Source organism: Photinus pyralis, unplaced genomic scaffold, assembly GCF_008802855.1.
Source record: "Photinus pyralis isolate 1611_PpyrPB1 unplaced genomic scaffold, Ppyr1.3 Ppyr1.4_LG2, whole genome shotgun sequence".
NCBI classification, from domain to species: domain Eukaryota; kingdom Metazoa; phylum Arthropoda; class Insecta; order Coleoptera; family Lampyridae; genus Photinus; species Photinus pyralis.
The window spans coordinates 41,305,762-41,324,228 of record NW_022170403.1 but is presented as its reverse complement, the minus strand read 5'-3'; the positions used below and the strand labels follow the sequence as shown (position 1 = coordinate 41,324,228).

General features: G+C 36.1%; 1 protein-coding gene across 1 annotated transcript in view; it reads right to left on the bottom strand.

Annotated features, from left to right (window-relative positions):
- Positions 1 to 18,467, bottom strand: part of LOC116164015 (semaphorin-2A-like) — a 174,041-nt gene that overhangs the window by 91,267 nt on the left and 64,307 nt on the right. The window contains exon 2 of the mRNA XM_031478141.1: positions 16,556 to 16,607. Coding sequence (XP_031334001.1) covers positions 16,556 to 16,607 — 52 coding nt within the window. The remainder of the gene's footprint in view (positions 1 to 16,555; positions 16,608 to 18,467) is intronic.

Below are 18,467 nucleotides of genomic sequence, written 5' to 3'. Positions count from 1 at the left end.
TTTTCGTGCACATGGAAATAATATAAGCCGGTTTATGATCCAATAACACTAAGAATTTTCCTACTTGCCCGTAATCGAAATTTAAGGGCATACCGACTGCTACCTACCCACACCTTTTATTCGGTGCCGGAGCCAACAAATAAGCAGTCATAATGTAAACTTAATATTGGATTCTGCTTCTTCGCGATCCCAACACGGCCTTAATGAAAGTGGAGGCACCGGAGAATTGGAGAGGATTATTATAACGGCGCGGGATGAGCTTTTTTTAAAACTTTAAAACAATAGTAAGCGCCCTGGGATAACACGGGCAGGGGGGCATTTATTATTTGCTACCTTCTAGAATTTCCTCCTTTCTCCTTTAATTCCAGTCACGGAACTTTCGCTACGATATTTAATTATAATACGGCCGCTTTTTAAGCTGTTATCAAAGTTTTTACCAAATCTATCTTTACGCGAAATCTCATTTGGAATGTTTCTCTTTCTAATTTATTCTACCCTTACTCGAAAACTTGCGGCATTAAATTAAAAAATAATAACTGCGCCTTGCCCATTTAGGTATACATTACCTGTTATTGTATATTTTATCGTCGAGCTCAGCGTCCGTTGCAGTTCTTAATTTTGTTCCATTAGCGACATTTTAACGTTTACTAGGCGGTATCAGTTTTTTTTACCAGCAGTAGATTTACATGTTGCCCAAAATCGAACACGTTTATGTGCCATGACCGACATAAATAAGTACAAATATGAACAATAAACACACAAAATAATTCGTTAACGAACAAAACATTAAAACGCGTTAGAAGATCTCTCAAGGTAATTTTTGATAGGTCCCAAAATTAAGCCAAAAATTCACTTCTAGAAAACAACCCTTTCAAAAACATTAAGAAACATGTGATATTTCCTTTTAAGAAACAGTGCCAAATGTCTAAGTTGCGGTTCAAATTCTTTTAGTGGCGTAGCCTCTAGATCATCGCGCCCTTTTGCGGGTAGTATCTTGCCCCCCTCCCTCGTCTTTAACGTTACTTTATCGCACATTTTTTACTGTTATGATTCACATATTGCTATGTGTGCAATGGGAAATGGTCTTTACAGTCTACACCATCCACATAAACACTTCTCCAGCTAACTCAATTAAACTCGGGTGAAATACCCGCCGCCATGAAGGGTAGAACATATATTCACCCCCGCCCCTTCGTGTTCAAAAATTTTACTTGGCACCACTAAAGGCATGCGTATGCAAATTCGGTCAGGACTTGTAAGGATTATTCCCCTAAAGGTAGTTTAAAACCGCAGACCGGACGGACATACGAACGGACGGATAAAAAGCATACAATAGCACATTTTCTTTAATTCTTAAAAAAATGCGCTAAAGAGTACAATTCCAAAATCAGACCCAATTCCAATTGATGCAAACTTACGCACGCCATTAATAATCGGGTTTCGGATTGCGATATATAGGTAAAAAAAAGATAGGTAATTAAATTAAAATATATGGCATAATCTTAAAAAAAACGAGTTAACAAATAAGGAATCCTATAAAAATAAATGTACCTCAAAAGGATACAAACATCCTCTATTCCCGTAAAGACGCTTATATAAATAATTTAAACAATTTTAGCGCGATGACTTCCATATCATGAGAACTCATATCCTGGGTCGTAATTTGGGTTCGATTAAACAGAAAGACACTCATTTACTCGACAAAAATCAATTAATAAAGTTGTAAGAAGGAGAGGCACTCAGGGCCTGCCAGAGGGGCCACAGATAATGTACCTCGCACATGCGATCGATTGAAACAAACATTGTTTTAATTAACTTAACCCTGCGGTACTCGCTCACCGTAATCGTTTTTTTTATTGCATTCAGATAATGCTCTTGGTCTTTCTCCCAACGATCTCAGTGCACGAATAACGATTTTGACATGTTTTGATCAAAATCCATTTGGCCTCAGACAAATAATTTAACATTTTTGAATCACACGCATGCGGTTATAAAATGTGCACGTGATATACTCTTTCAGCATTAAGATAATGCTTTTGAAAGCTTTTACAACTCCAAAATTTATGTGTAAAGAATAATTTTAGGTAAATTTTGCTCTAAAACTTTTGATCTAAACCACAGAGAAGAGTTGTATTGAATTGTCACAGATGGAAGGGTCATAGAGAATAATCTAGCGAAAGTCCGAGTTCGATACATAACCTAGGGAATGAAATATGTTGATTTCTATTATATTGAGCCCGCAGTTTTTCCTGTTCCGGATTCACTCGCAGTCCTATAACTTTTGGTCCTGTTGAACCAGATTCCTGAAAATCAATAGCGTCCGTCCTTAATGTTCAAAGTATCCGTACACCAAATTTCAACACAATCGGACACTTTTAAAAAAAGTTATAGCGCACACGGACGGACGGACGGACGACAATACAAAACTATAAAGAATCTGATGAACCTTAATAAATTCACAACAGTATTAAGCTCTATCAGAAGGTAATTTTAATTATAAAACTAAAAATTTACTAATTCAAAATGCGTTTTACTCAATAGAGTATAATATATTCTGAGTATTTATATTTCTACTAAATTCAAAATTAGAAAATTTGTATTTAATGTGAATTATGACATTCACTTTTATAACGATACATCAAAGTTTCTTAGAGCTCTATCTAAACTTTCTTCTATGACAAAACACTATCAAGATTCAAGACTGATTTATTAACCCTGACTGCCAAACACCAAAAAACTCCCACCAAAAAGCCCCATTTCTGCTTCGCTTATTTACGACTCTTCCCTTCTTTCAGCTTTCCGATACTGATTTGTTATAATCTTGTCAACATAAACGCACCAAATTCACTAGAAAAGATGGCCGGCTCCCCCACTGTATCCAACAAATATCCGTCTTTCATAAACTCACACCTGTGTTTCTTTTCCACGCACACCTGTTGAAGTCCTTATCGCAAGACCGGAGATAAACTTTTAAAAGAAACGAACGTCAATACTTCCAGATGTCCTTAATCTTAAATAACACAATTTCACTTTACAATAAATCAAAATAAAATACCAGGCGATTGTTAAAATAAAACTAGCATCTAATAATTATGACACCAACTCAAATACCATCATCGAAATTGTATTTAATCTAAATTATCGACCACATTTAACTTACAAAATTGAGATTTACATTGCACAGGGTCATTACGGTATATCATTACGGTAACTGCCGATACCAAAAGAACGTCCGTATGACGTAATTTACACAAACAACATAATAATAATAATAATAATATAATTTATTGCCATAGATCGTAAAAAACACATATAGGCATGGTCAGGTATAAACAACAAGTTAACAAACAATAAAATAGATGAGCACTTTACAGGAAAAAACAACATTTAAAATAAGTTAGCTATGCGGTGTCGGTATACATTGGTAAAATTCGTCCAAGTTATAAAAAGAATGTGTGATTAAAAAAGAGTATAAAGGACGTTTGAAATTTGTATTATACAGGGTGTAGTGATAAACTAGTAAAAAATAGCAAAAGCACCAAGCTGAGATTTCTAAATGTTTCGTTTAGTAGCTATGTCTCCAATTAATAATGTTTTTCTAAGTAGCCATAATACATAGAATAATGGAACAGCTTTACCTAGGCTTTTGGGTATGTTTTTCATAATGGTGCACTCTTGAAGGGCGCGGAAAAAAATCTTCAGGGTATTTGACGATTGGAAGCAAATTGGCATGACAATAAAAATTATTCGGACGGACAATACACAAAATCATGTGAAGATCATTTTAGTGTAATGTTCACAGAACTTCCACAAATTAGCTATAACAACATTGGATCTGTTTTGTTTTTAAATACAGGGTGGAGCACGGGAGACAGATGGATTACAAAATGCCGGTCGAGTGCTATATCAAAACTCAATTTGTTATCGCCAAGGTTATCCAGTAGGTCCAATAATACTTTTTATATACCTCAGGCTAAAATAAATGTCTTATTGAAGTCTCCAATTAGTCCCACCTGTGACATATTCAATTGCACCCTAACGAGCGATCAAAAATGAGTTGCTGTCGAGTCGCCTTTGGAAGTTCAAGTTAAATACGATTTCCCATGTAAACAAAAGTTCCAAAGGTGACTCGACAGCAACTCATTTTTGATCGCACAGTATAACTATGAATATAAGTGATAATTTAAACTTATTTGTTTTGTTTTTTTTTGTGAAAACGAATCATCTTCATTCAACTTTTTTATTTTAGTTGTATATTATTCAAATGTTAATTGTACTTTGTCCAATTAGTGACTGCTGTTGGACAATAAACCATTATTATTATTATTATTACATTTTTTCGATTGCGTATTGATTTCTTAGCCGAACCTTGGCTGTGAACGCGAAGATTTATAGATCCCGTAAAGCAAATTTCTTCGCCAAACTACCAAGGCAAATATTGTGATTTTGTGTATGCCATTTCGGAATCAAAGACAGTGCCGCCGGTTTTAATGAGTTTAACGAAAGTAAAGAAGTAAATTAATAATACGTGGCTAGTTTATGCAGAAAGGGAACGGCTGATATAATTTTCAATCGTTAGTATTAGTATTGATAAATTGTTACCGGATTAATACGCAAGTGAACATTTGTAGTTCCACTGCATTATTGGAACACGGTGTTCGCCCTTTGATAAATTGTTACCACGAAAGCGTTCGAGTCCTAGGTGCAAAACATTCTGTTGCGCCCCTTACGTATTAATCAAAGTTCTGCACCTAATTTGCTTATACGAGATGCTGAATTAAACGGCTACCGGTAAAAAGGTTATACACAATTAATTCAGGTTTATGTTTGCTGTTAAAACCCTAAGTTACAAGGGTGCATTTTTGACATTTATGCACTGCGGAACATCGGTAATTTATTACTGTGAATAACTCAAAGTTCAACTAATTAAATCAAAGAAGGCCTGAAGCATGCACGAAAAAAGTTTTCTCAGTTCGGACACCTCTCCACCATTCGGGAAATATTTAATATTTACAAAAAAAATGTGAGAAACGAAACGTGTCAATTGTCACACAGCTCACAGGTTGGACATGGCGATAATTAATTCTTTATTATCCAGATCCATGTCTCATGAATAATTTTCGACACTAACGGCGAACCTCCCATGTGGACCGCGAGGGTGTCAAATTAATAATGGATGCATTAGTCATCACTTTTTTAGGTAACTCTCTAGTGAAAAAAAAATAAATTGTTGCAGTTTCCTGAGAAATTGCTCAATAAAGGCAATAACGGGCGGTAGTTAACACGTGTCGGAGCTATCAATTCATACGACCCAAGCAACTGCTATTTGCACGCAAGATTTTCTTAAACGTTCGCACCTCCATTATAAATCATATTATTTTCCGCTCGATACACGGCGCTGGCTGTACGGTAAACCTTTGGGGTATAATCAATAAAAGTCGGAATATTTTAAATCGTATTAACGGTAATTGAACGATTAATACCAAGAGGATTATTCGCCGAGAGTAAATAACGTTTCGAAAGTGATTGATATGTCTTTCGTCGAATATACGATACGTGGAGCAAGACGCTTGTTTGCTATAGGGACATTTACACAGATTTTGTGTGCTGTATGCCCGAGGCTCTTAGGGAGATCACAGACGTTCATTACTAGTTATATATCTTAACTGTGTATCTGCTTGCTTTTTGCAAATATAATTACGGCATGCGGAGTACGTGACGAACCCCCTATATTCTAAATTCGAAATATGTCTCCCACTTGAAATCATTTCGTAAGTTGTTTGTTTCTTTCTACATACATTAATCTCATTGCATTTTATTATTTTCCAGAGCACGACACGTGGTTCATAAATGCACGAAATTCATTTCTAAAGCATTTGAACGTTTCCCAACAACAGTTGATTGATACCTATATAATTCATGATTTTCGTTACAACGCAAAATGTCGGTCGAAAAACATATTTAAATAGCCAAAACTTTTTAATTTGCGTTGGGGTCGTTTCGTATTTGGGATTCGGCGAGTATTTAAGTAAAAATCGGGTGGGAGAGAGAGAGATTCTTCAAAGAGAATTTATGCAGGTCGCTGCATCCTTTCGATCGCGTATTGAATTTTTAGCGAGATCCACGAGGTAAATCTCCGTAACGCGAGAGCGGAAATCGCGTAAAATGAAATTCTTCGCCAAGCGTTTAACGCCAATCCTGTGAGTGGGGTACGCCCTTTTTTGAGATCGCATAAAATTCCATTGTTAAAAAACACTTCGAACCGCAGTATATACAGTGTGTCACAGCCTCACAGGTAGAACGCACCATAGGGAAACGGCAATGTATTTTTTCGCGAAGCGCAATAACGCTCACTTCAAATACATATCAAAAGGCTCCTGGATCCTTCGCGAAAAAATACATTAATTATGTTTCCCTATGGTGCGTTGTCCCTGGGGTATAAGAGAATCATTAGCCGCGCAACCGAAGATTGTCTCACCATTTTCGACGAATTTATTGTCGTGAGTACTTTATACATTTAGCAACAAGGAAACTTCGTCGTGTAGCGAATGGACCGCGGATTTATGTTCAATTAAAAATCCAATGCGAATAAAGTCCTTTCGTAATACGTACGTGAATATTTTCTGGTCATTGTACGATCGGATTAAAGTGCTCACATTTAAATAAATAGTTACCACGGAAGCGTTGCGGTCCAAGGTGCAAAACATTTCGTTGCGCTACATTTGGACTGATTAGTTACGTTCAAAAACCAGTTTATTAATCAAGGCTAATAACATTATAAATAAAACGACAACAGGTAAAATGTTTAACGACAATTAATTTCGTGTCAAAATCCTAAATTGTAAAGGTAAATTATGGACATTTCCACATTGCGGGACGTTGGGAATTTTTCCCATAAATAAACGAAATTGGAACTAATAAATTAGTCAATCATCTCGCTTTCAAAGTGCTGTTACCTTTCCAAAGTAGAAACTGCCAAAGGGATAGTGGTAACTGAATTGAATTATTTCATTGTGTAAAAACCAAGAGTCGATTGGGGATTTTCTATAAGAAATTTGCACTTAAAGTCGTAACTTTCCTTAAGAGGTCGACTCACGGGAATTTATTCCATGAAATTGCAAAATCATTACAGTTAAGGGTATAACATGCTACATAAACAAATAAGTGCTCTTCAAGTAGTTTCCCATTTCCATGGGGTGTTTCATTAAAAAAAACTTTGATACGCCACTAGGATACAGTCAATATTTTTTATAGTAAAGGAATTATGATCCGCGGGGTCGAGTTTACATACTTTCATGACCAACGGGTACGTGAACACCCGGTATCTGGAGGTGCTTCGTTACGAAAAGTATTTGTGTTGGTTCTAGGAGTTGAAGATGGATTTTGTTTCTAGAGTTGTGTTTCCGCCATTACCGTGGGCGAAGACTGTGATTGGTTCGCTGTTTGTAGCCGTTCCCGTCGAGACGTTTCAGTGGATTGGGTTGCGTCTGAGTGCTCTTATGAGGCGAGTGAGTTTCAGAACTTCAGCTCCATTAAAAGGTTGTTGAATGATTTGGGTTCCCTATGTTAATTTAAAAAGAGCATGCAGGTTAATCAGTTTGACAAGAGACCTTTTGCCTAAACTGAGAAACTCCTCCACAAAATGAGGGTTAAATAGAAGTATGAATTAGAAATTTCAACTCGCCCATTTAAATAAGTACAATTAACAGTAGCTAATTTAATGGGTTGCAGTAAACAGCATCCGATTAAATCGCGAGTGGTCTCAAAAGACGTCAGCAGGCCGTACGATTAATTGGTTTTAGTTTTTAATTTTTGGACGTTCTTATGCGAATACAGGGAACTAGTTGGGAAAATGACGTTCGCTCCATGGCATGGCCGAATTCTATTAACGGTAAAGCCGTTGTTTCGGGGGGATTTTTTGCTTTTGGTGTTATAACCGAAACGTAAGATCTTTTTGCCTTTGATGTTTTAACCGAAATCTTTTTGCATTTTTAATTTTGCTAGTTATATTTGTAAGTATCGTATTAATTTTTGAAACTTTGCATAAATTGTTGCTTTTACCGCACCGTATTTACAGCTTTTGCTTTTTCTCGCACAGTAACTTCGACCGCTCTCTTTAATTGCAAAGTAAGATCCTTGCAACTTTTTGTTCCATTCATTATAGGGACAGGGGCATTGTTTCGATTTCCTGCATTTGATTTCCCGTAGACACCGCTAATTAATTTGTATTTTGTTGCTTTTATTCCCGCTAGTGGGCTTGCCGTATGCGCCGTAATTTTGTTTTAGTTCTCCCGAAGTGACCGCCGCCATTTGCTGAACTCGTCCGATTCCTGGAGCTGCCGTTTACTCTGATTGAGTTTACTCGAGGTTTTCGAGACCGTTCTGGAAACCACTACTACCGCCGATCTTGACCAGGACCCAGGCCTAGGGCAAGGCCGTAACTCTTGGTGGCGCTCGAGTCCGTCCGTCCCGCGGACATCACATCCGGGTTGGCACCGAGTGTCGCTACTTTCGTCCGCTGACATGATTTATTTACAATAATTTGGAAATTTATTTATTTTTCTTGTAATTAAATTGTAATCCTTATTCCGCTAATTACATTATTTAACTTTCATGCCATTTTTGGGCGAACCCACTACCGAAATTCGTGACAAAGAAGCGTTTAACTGTGCCGTTTTATCAGTCGAGAGTACAATAAGGCGCAAAACATTGGTCAATTCGCAGAGGGATTAAACCTCGGATTAAACTTGCAGGAACGTGCTTATTTTTAGTAGAGAATGGGGACTAAAAAGGTGAAAAAATTGTTGTGCAAAAGGGAAGATGCCTAGAGTGTTGTTACATACATATTCCCGGTATTGGTGGCGCCAGAAAAGTGAAAAATGCGAAAGGGTGGAATTTGATGAAATGGGGTCTAAACTTGGGATCTGAGAAAAAGAGAGAAATGATACTTTAAAAGGCCAAAAAAATTGTAGAGGACGCAGAAGAGATAAACTTGATGGAAAATAACTAGAAGGTTGTAGTGACATGTTTATTCATGGAATTGATGGCGCCAAAAATAAGGAAAGGTACTTTAAAAGGGGAAAAATTTGCGAGTTTGATGGAAAATAAATAGAAGATTATTGTGACATACCTCTTCTTGGTATTAGTGGAGAAAGAATTCTATTTTAAAGTGTGAAAAAATTTATTTGATGAAGGCAGATAATGAGTAATCTTCATGGAAAATACGGAGACACATATTCTTTAATACTTAAAACTAAAATAAAATAAAATAAAATAAAATAAAATAAAATAAAATAAAATAAAATAAAATAAAATAAAATAAAATTACAGTACCTACATATATTTACGTAAGTACAAAATAGGTAAGTAAATTTTTATTTATGTTCTTGTATGCCGGTAGTAGCTACGAAATATTATCTAAACAACAATTACGGCTACATCTAGCAAAATACTCGAAAATTGCGTTTTGTCACTGTACAGGCCAATCTGGAAGTATAGCACAATTTAGCAAAAATTATTTTACGTTTAAAAAAATATCATAATGTGTGCTTGTTAAGTTGGGAGACCACAATTGATATCTACAGCGTTTTCTTTGGAGCGCCATGAAATGTTGTATCAACTTCACTCTAATCTCAACGAATAACTGATTGATAGTTAAAAGTCGTTACACAAAAATTGTATCATTACTAACGATGGAAAACAAAGCAAAGAGCAATATTATCAATATTCTGGCCATTGTTTTTCAATAACCAAGCTTGGGGTCGGTTTACGGGGGAACCGAAAAGGAATTTCGTTACCGAAATAACAATTTCGAAACGAAATTAATTCATTTTCCCTGTTCTCCCGCGGACACATATCCACTTTATTGGAATTCTTTTTCCATTGTGAAACCAGCGTGATGAAATAATACCCCCGTACCTAACGATTGTTGTGTATTTATTAATGGATCATCCGGTAAATCCTCTTTTTTTAAGAGGCCGCACGCAAAAGCTCAAATAATGGAGTGGTGTTTAAGCAATCGTTCACGGCTTCCGTAAAACACATGCAAAGTGCAACATTTCTCATTCCGGGGCGATCCTCTGAAATATCGTCCAGATATCGGATTGCAGCTCACTTTTAAAATTCTCGAAGTCTGTAAGGGCATATCCAATTCGTATTATTCAGTGAGGTATTAGTTTCACTCCCGTACTTTCCTCTTCGTATCGGCAGTCATTTAATTAGAAAAAAAGGTACACGTTCAATGAACTCGTCGTTAGCATTTTACTTAAAAGTAAGTAAACGAGTGATTGACATCTGGTATGAATAAAATTATTGCCTCTATATTTATAACGTAATTAATCTTGTTTATTACGTGCGTGCTGTGTAAACTACCCATAATTACACTATCGTTTTCCCAGAAGTCATGACCAAATGGAAATGAATGAAAATGAAATATAAAAGCCACCAGTCCGACGCTGCCCTGCAACCCATAATTTAAACTCTATCTAAAACTGACACCATTAATCTCATTAGATTGTAATGTAATTACTTTTAATAAACCAAAACACACATTTATAATTGTACAAACGTACAACTCCTACGGTAGGCAGAGGAAAAAAGCCGTTCTTGCCGAATTGAATTTTCAATTTAGGGGTCGGGGCTGAGAATCCCAAGAGTATCGGAAATGTGCAGAAAACTTATCAGTAAAAAACATAAAAATAAGCCTCCCTAAAACAGCGAATCGCGAAGGTCACAAAAGATTGATATCGTGACATCATACATTTTATATATATAAAAAAAGGGGGGCATTAAACATCAATGACGTTTATCCTCGTTTTTTTTCGCGATCAAATATTTACACGGGTTGTCCGTTTGTTATTTGGGATTTGTTTCTAAATTGGTTTTTACTTGTATCGCTTTTAAATCAATTACCGAAATAAAAATTGATTAGTAGCGAGAAATTATACATTTACGCATATTTTATATGTGTAAACTAATAATCTTCCGAATTGGGTCTTCGCGTCAACTGACCCCATCATTACCTGGGAAGTTTCTTCCCACTTTTCCTTTCAACCACTTTAACATTCCCGAATCCACAACTAAGTTTCCAGATTTTACGTTTTGCTCTTCTGTATTTGTGAACCATAGCGTTAGAGTTGAAGTATAATACTCTTTCACTTTCCTTTTTTCATCACGATTAACTCTTCTGTGAAACTCTCTTGTCTCCAGAATCCTTCTCATTCTTCAATTTCTACAATTGCCAATTCCCTTACCATAATATGTTGTCCTCAAACCCGTCTAATAAATCTTTTTACTCACGCCGTTACTCTCACCAATGTATAGTCCAATTCGAGTAATTCGGTACTAATTCCTAACTATTAAAATCTTTGCTCCTTTCATCTCTAGCTCTTCAGGATTTATTTTTGGAACGTTTTCCTTTGGTCACTCATTTTCTTATTCATATAAGAACTTCGGGCTCTTGTACCATCTCTCCAGGTGATCATCATCTATTCTGGTTCTATATTTGGTCGACTATCCACGATGGCATCCCATGCCAACTAGATTGCTTCGTGACTTATTGTATTTCACCTATTCTATTTGGTGATACTTCCCACCGTCTCCTCTTATCGAACAGGTTCTGTGGTTAGTTCCCATGTAAGTTTTGTTATGTTCATTTTCATCAACCAATAAACCCCTAAAGAGCATCTGAAAAAGCGACGGAGCATCTCGGCGTGGGTTTGACCCATTTTCAATTGACTTCAATTGGCATATAGGTCAACTGTGCAAAGTTTGAACCAAATCGGTCCAAGGGTTTGACGTTATCATGTTCACGGACAGACGGACACCATCGACTCTCCTATAAAGCTTGCATCGCTTTGCTCTGCCGCTTAATAATGCAACTTGTAAATCCAGCCTTGGGATGTACATTTTGCGCCGAAAATGCTTGCTGCCAAAGCGAAATCTCGACCGGAAGTGAGATATTTAAAATGGCGTCTTTTAATTAGGCATTATTATGGGCTCCAGTGACATGTAAACGTGCCGCACATGTCTAAGTACACATTTTAAAGCATAGATAATCCAAAAATACACTTTCTACTTATTCCTTATTTGCCAAAGCAAAAACTGCACTTTACTGAGCCAGTAGATGCATATCCTGGTATGATACTTCTGATCCTATGTGGAAATGCCAACTCAGTGCTGGAATCTAGGGTAGAGGGACTGGATTTTGTGATTTGTCACTTCTAGAGCAGAAAGCCAAATAAAAATCGACTGAATTAAACAGGAAAGAAATGAACTCTGATCCTGGGATATTTGCTGGGGGGTACGGAATACCCCACAGACCCCCGGTACTACGTTCTCCCACAAGAGTAGAGCAAGTTCGATGGCGTTTTCTCGCAAATTATCGTAAGAGTGCTAAACAGTACATGTTTCTGTGGAAGAACATAGGATCGGGTTTTCATTAAGGGCCCGGACCGGATCGAAAAAGGACTGAAAATCAGACCGAAACCGGTATTTTTTTCAGGACCGAAAACCGAACCGAAACCGTTATTCTTTCTCAAATGGATACTTAGTGAGGACCGGAACCGTTATTATTTTTTTCGGTTCTTTTCAGTTTTTACGGTTCTTAACAGTATATTGGAAGTTGAAGGATGCGCCGGTAAACGCGTCCTGAAAATTGATAAAATATTACTGATTGCCCTCGGCGGATTATAAATATTTAATGTGTCGAAATTGAGAGCAGTACGGGTAGCGGTGGCGTTAATTTAGCCCTCGATTTAGCCACTACGGTAAAATTAAATAATAATAGGAGGGGCGAGGATTTAGAAAATATGAATAAAGAACAATACTCCACAAGTGCAATAGTTTTACATAATTATGTTTTTGTGTATTTTCCTGTTTTTTATTAATAAATTAAGTTATTTCCTTTGTGGATAGAGTTACAGCCGACAGAGCCGTATAGCTTTAAAGGCTCAAAGAGCTGCTAAAGGCTTTCATTAAAGGTTATGAAGGATTTTTGAGAACCTTTAAAGCCTTTTAAATACTAATAAAGTGTGTACACGACTCATTAGGGCTTTTGGAAGTTTGTGGTAACTGTTTAATACTTTTGAATAGTTCCAAAGGTTCTTGAAGGTTCATATAACAACTCTTGAAGCTATTAAAGATTAAGTATCTTTAAAGACCCTTACAAATCCTTAAGGAGGCTCTTAAACTACTATCGTCGTCCCTTACAATCCCTTCAGGAAACTTTCTAAACCTAAACTCCAAAGCATTTAAACAGATCCGTATAGCTTTAAAGGCTCTAAGAGCTGCTAAAGGCTTAGGAAGGATTTTTGACAACCTTTAAAGCCTGTTAAATACTAATAAAGTGTGTACAGGAATCATTAGGGCTTTTGGAAGTTTGTGGAAACTGTTTAATACTTTTGAATAGTTCCAAAGGTTCTTGAAGGTTCATATAACAACTCTTGAAGCTATTAAAGATTAAGTATCTTTAAAGACCCTTACAAATCCTTAAGGAGGCTCTTAAACTACTATCATCGTCCCTTACAATCCCTTCAGGAAACTTTCTAAACCTAAACTCCAAAGCCTTTAAACAGATCCGCATAGCTTTAAAGGCTCTAAGAGCTGCTAAAGGCTTAGGAAGGATTTTTGACAACCTTTAAAGCCTGTTAAATACTAATAAAGTGTGTACAGGAATCATTAGGGCTTTTGGAAGTTTGTGGAAACTGTTTAATACTTTTGAATAGTTCCAAAGGTTCTTGAAGGTTCATATAACAACTCTTGAAGCTATTAAAGATTAAGTATCATTAAAGACCCTTACAAATCCTTAAGGAGGCTCTTAAACTACTATCGTCGTCCCTTACAATCCCTTCAGGAAACTTTCTAAACCTAAACTCCAAAGCCTTTAAACAGATCCGTATAGCTTTAAAGGCTCTAAGAGCTGCTAAAGGCTTAGGAAGGATTTTTGACAACCTTTAAAGCCTGTTAAATACTAATAAAGTGTGTACAGGAATCATTAGGGCTTTTGGAAGTTTGTGGAAACTGTTTAATACTTTTGAATAGTTCCAAAGGTTCTTGAAGGTTCATATAACAACTCTTGAAGCTATTAAAGATTAAGTATCTTTAAAGACCCTTACAAATCCTTAAGGAGGCTCTTAAACTACTATCGTCGTCCCTTACAATCCCTTCAGGAAACTTTCTAAACCTAAACTCCAAAGCCTTTAAACAGATCCGTATAGCTTTAAAGGCTCTAAGAGCTGCTAAAGGCTTAGGAAGGATTTTTGACAACCTTTAAAGCCTGTTAAATACTAATAAAGTGTGTACAGGAATCATTAGGGCTTTTGGAAGTTTGTGGAAACTGTTTAATACTTTTGAATAGTTCCAAAGGTTCTTGAAGGTTCATATAACAACTCTTGAAGCTATTAAAGATTAAGTATCTTTAAAGACCCTTACAAATCCTTAAGGAGGCTCTTAAACTACTATCATCGTCCCTTACAATCCCTTCAGGAAACTTTCTAAATCTAAACTCCAAAGCCTTTAAACAGATCCGTAGAGCTTTAAAGGCTCTAAGAGCTGCTAAAGGCTTAGGAAGGATTTTTGACAACCTTTAAACACATAACAACTCTTGAAGCTATTAAAGATTAAGTATCTTTAAAGACCCTTACAAATCCTTAAGGAGGCTCTTAAACTACTATCATCGTCCCTTACAATCTCTTCAGGAAACTTTCTAAACCTAAACTCCAAAGCATTTGAACAGATCCGTATAGCTTTAAAGGCTCTAAAAGCTATTAAAGGTTTTCCTTAAAGGTTATGAAGGATTTTGACAACCTTCGAAGTCTCTTAAAGACTAATACAGTTTGTAAAGGACTCATTAGAGCTCTTGGAAGTTTTTGCAAACGTTCATACGTTTGAAGGGTTCCAAAAGTTCTTAAAGGCTCATACACGAACTCTTCAAGCTCTTTAAAATTAAGTGCCTTTAAAGACCATGACAAATTCTTAAGGAGGCTCTTAAACTACTATTGTTGTCCCTTACAATCCCTTCAGGATACTTTCTAAACCTAAACTCCAAAGCATTTGAAACGCTCAGGCAGCCCTTGTGAACTCTGAGAGACCTTGCAGTGCTAGTAAAATATGTTCAAGGGATTCCGCCTTTCGGTTTTCAATCAATCTTAAAACTAAGGATTCTTAAAACCTGTCAAGGACTAAATATGCAATAAACGCTCCAAAGATTCTTGGAAACTCTCAAATATTAATATACCTCTGAACGCTTAGTTGTTAAAGTGCTCTTGAAAACCTTAAAATCACATAAAGACTCACAAACATCACTTAGGGGCGATATATCGTTTTCCGATGCGAAAAAAACTTTTTACCCGTTATTTTCGGAGGGTCCATCTTAAGGTAAAAATTTATTCACGAAATGGACAAGAGATATACCAAAAATCCTAGTGGACAAGGGCTATTCCATATAAGCCTTTTAATTTTGAATAGTCCAACTAATTTAAACAACACTTCCAAAAATCGGCTGTGAATTAAATTAATTAGAGCAATTTTACCTATGTGTGATTAAATGTTGTAAAGGTTTTTTTCCTCTTTTCTGCTGAATCTTTTTGTATTACACTCTTCATAGGATTAGTTCAATATACAAAATACAGAGACAAATACAAATACCAGCTAAATAAAATATACCAACAGTAGGTATTTAAATACCGTATGGCATTTCAAAAATAAATCATTTCCGCCCTCTAAACTTAGAGGTGGGGTGTCCACCATTTTCTTGGTGTGTAAAAATCGCAACATCGATAAACCAGTATCAAAAATACTCATATCATAAAAAATATCAGCGCACGAAAGAAGAAAAATTGAATCTCCGCGTACATTCATCTAGCAGTTGGGGTAGTATAAAAACAAAGCGCAATTAACCACAAATTATGTGTAACTCGGCGTTTAGTAGAACAACCTAAAAACCTCAACAGTAAAATTTATGGTCGCCAAAATAAAACTTAGCAAATACATTAATCAGACTGACCAAGGAGAGTGAGTGTCGGCCGTAAATTAATGACGAAATAAAAACCAACACGAAAAATAAAACATTTTCCATTAACCGCTGTAGACTCGTCGAAAACCCGCGGCGTGCAAAAATATTTTAAGTATTTCAAATTCGCGGCGGACGCGAAACCCCTCTACAAACATAATTGAATTCCGATCGATAGCCAAATTCCCAATTTTTATGAGCTCACATCCACCTAATTTCACCCCATACCAGACGCGCACCTTTACATAGTTTATTAAAAGGTTTTGTGTAGGGCACGTTCGAAATCTTCTTAGATTTTACGTGTATATATAAGACAGTAAACCGACGCCCTTATCGTACATTACGACGCCGATATGACGTGCGTATCCCATATACTACGTTATGTATATTACGTAATAATTTTTGGGTCGTCTGCTCATACAGATCCATATAAAGGAGTAATAACCGACAAATGATGTTATAAAATTTTTTATATGCCGTATAAGTCTGAATTACGCCCTCAAATAATTTTGAGGAACGTCAAAGGAAGCAAGTCATTTTACTCACCTCGCAGCTCGACTGGTTGATGTTGCTCAAATTTAGACGAAAGACGCGATCCCTGAAACAAAAAAAAAGGAAATTTCATCTAAAATTTCTAACAAATTTCAGCGAAATGAAAAATGCATTTCAGCACACACATACCATCAATAATAATGAGATGTTAACGCTGTATTATAATACTAATTGAATTGGTTATTTACTGCTAGTTTAGTTGTGTTAAATTTATTGCTAATTATTACAATTCTACTGTTGAAACATATTCGGTTTTGGTATTTGTTTGTAATGGGGTGGCGCTGTTTTTTTCAAATTTATATTTTGCTAAGCATAGGACACATGTGCCGCTTTATAGCCAACGGAAACAAAAGTGTGTCTCGAAATAAAGGCGATAACAACGCGTATATGTTCAATAAAGGATTTCTAGGCTTTTTGAGCGAAAGATTCTAACCAAAGACGTCGCTGCTATTTGATTCTATCAAACGAATTTTTATGAACACGCCGTTAAGAAATGCGTTGTGAATAAATTAGTAACAAAGCGAGAGTTACCTAGAGCTCAATTTTACATTAAAATTCGGAAGTGAACTTGATTTGTAGCATTTACGAATGATAAAAATTTACGCAAGGGAACATTTTCGAATTGGACACATGCTCTTCACTTAGAAACGCAATTATGTACAACATTTTTAGAGTTTGAACTCAAGTTTGGGCGTTGCAACTGTTTATAATCAAAGGTGGCTAACATTTTAACATTTTTTATCATTGATTAATTAACAAACAAATTTTTCATATGTAATTCGAAATATATATTGCTCAAAAAAATTTTCAAGTTGGTCATTAGCATGTTCAGGTATTTTTACCAAAAGGTACCCCGGGGATTTTTCGGCGGATCGTAAAGAAATGTGTTCACAAACTGTAGATACAATGTTTATTAATTCCTGAGAGATTCTACACTCTACAGGGATTCTTTAGATTTTAGATAATTGATTTTTAAAAATTTTGTAGAACTTATGAACATTATTTTTTTAGGGTTTTTGTAAAGATTGTGGAAACATTCTTTAGGTATTCGTCAAGGTATATTTTGAGAAGCTCACTGAATGATCTCCAGAGGTTTTTCAGAGGCTCTTTGGATATTTATTCCAATATTTAAGAAATGTCTCAACCTTTACAAAATAATAAGAATGTTTAGGGAATCGTTATATAGTCCAGTCAAATTAGACGTTATATGGTTACGAAAGGTCCGGTGGAAGATTTTATTTTTCCTACTTGTTTCAATAGTAAAGAGAGAGAAAAAATCAAGTTAGCCAATGCGACTGACGTCGGGAGAAATTTCTGTGGTCAACAATTTCCTACTTTTTTCGGTTTTTCTGAAATAACTCCTCAATCGGGAGCAATACTTAGGTAAAATTATTATTTATTAAAAACTGTAGTGTATAAGAGTATCTTTAATTCGATATTTTATTTGGCCCCGTCGCATGTGTACCTACTTTAGGAGATAAACCAATTTAAAGTTTAATGTTTTTCTCAATTTTTGGAAATAATGTCATTTTTAGCGCATTTTAAAGAATTAAACGAAATGTGGGACAAGTAATTTATCTCAGATTTTGTATGTACATGCCTCTAGTGATGCCATGTAAAACTTTTGAAAATGGGGGAGAGTGAGAAGGGGTAAATACACGTTCTACCCTTCATAGTATTCTAATGAAAGGTCTCATCGAAATGAATTGGTTTCTATAACCTTCCTACGCGGCTCAGTTACGACAACACTGGGTGACCGGAGGGGGGGGGGGATATTATCTTTCATGGTATTCTAATTAAAAGTAACTAAAGAAACTGTTTTCTACCAGCTACCGCCCTTCTTTCTAACCCCTTATCAACAGGGGGGTTGGGGGGACTGGTTTTATCCTTCATGGTACTCTAATGA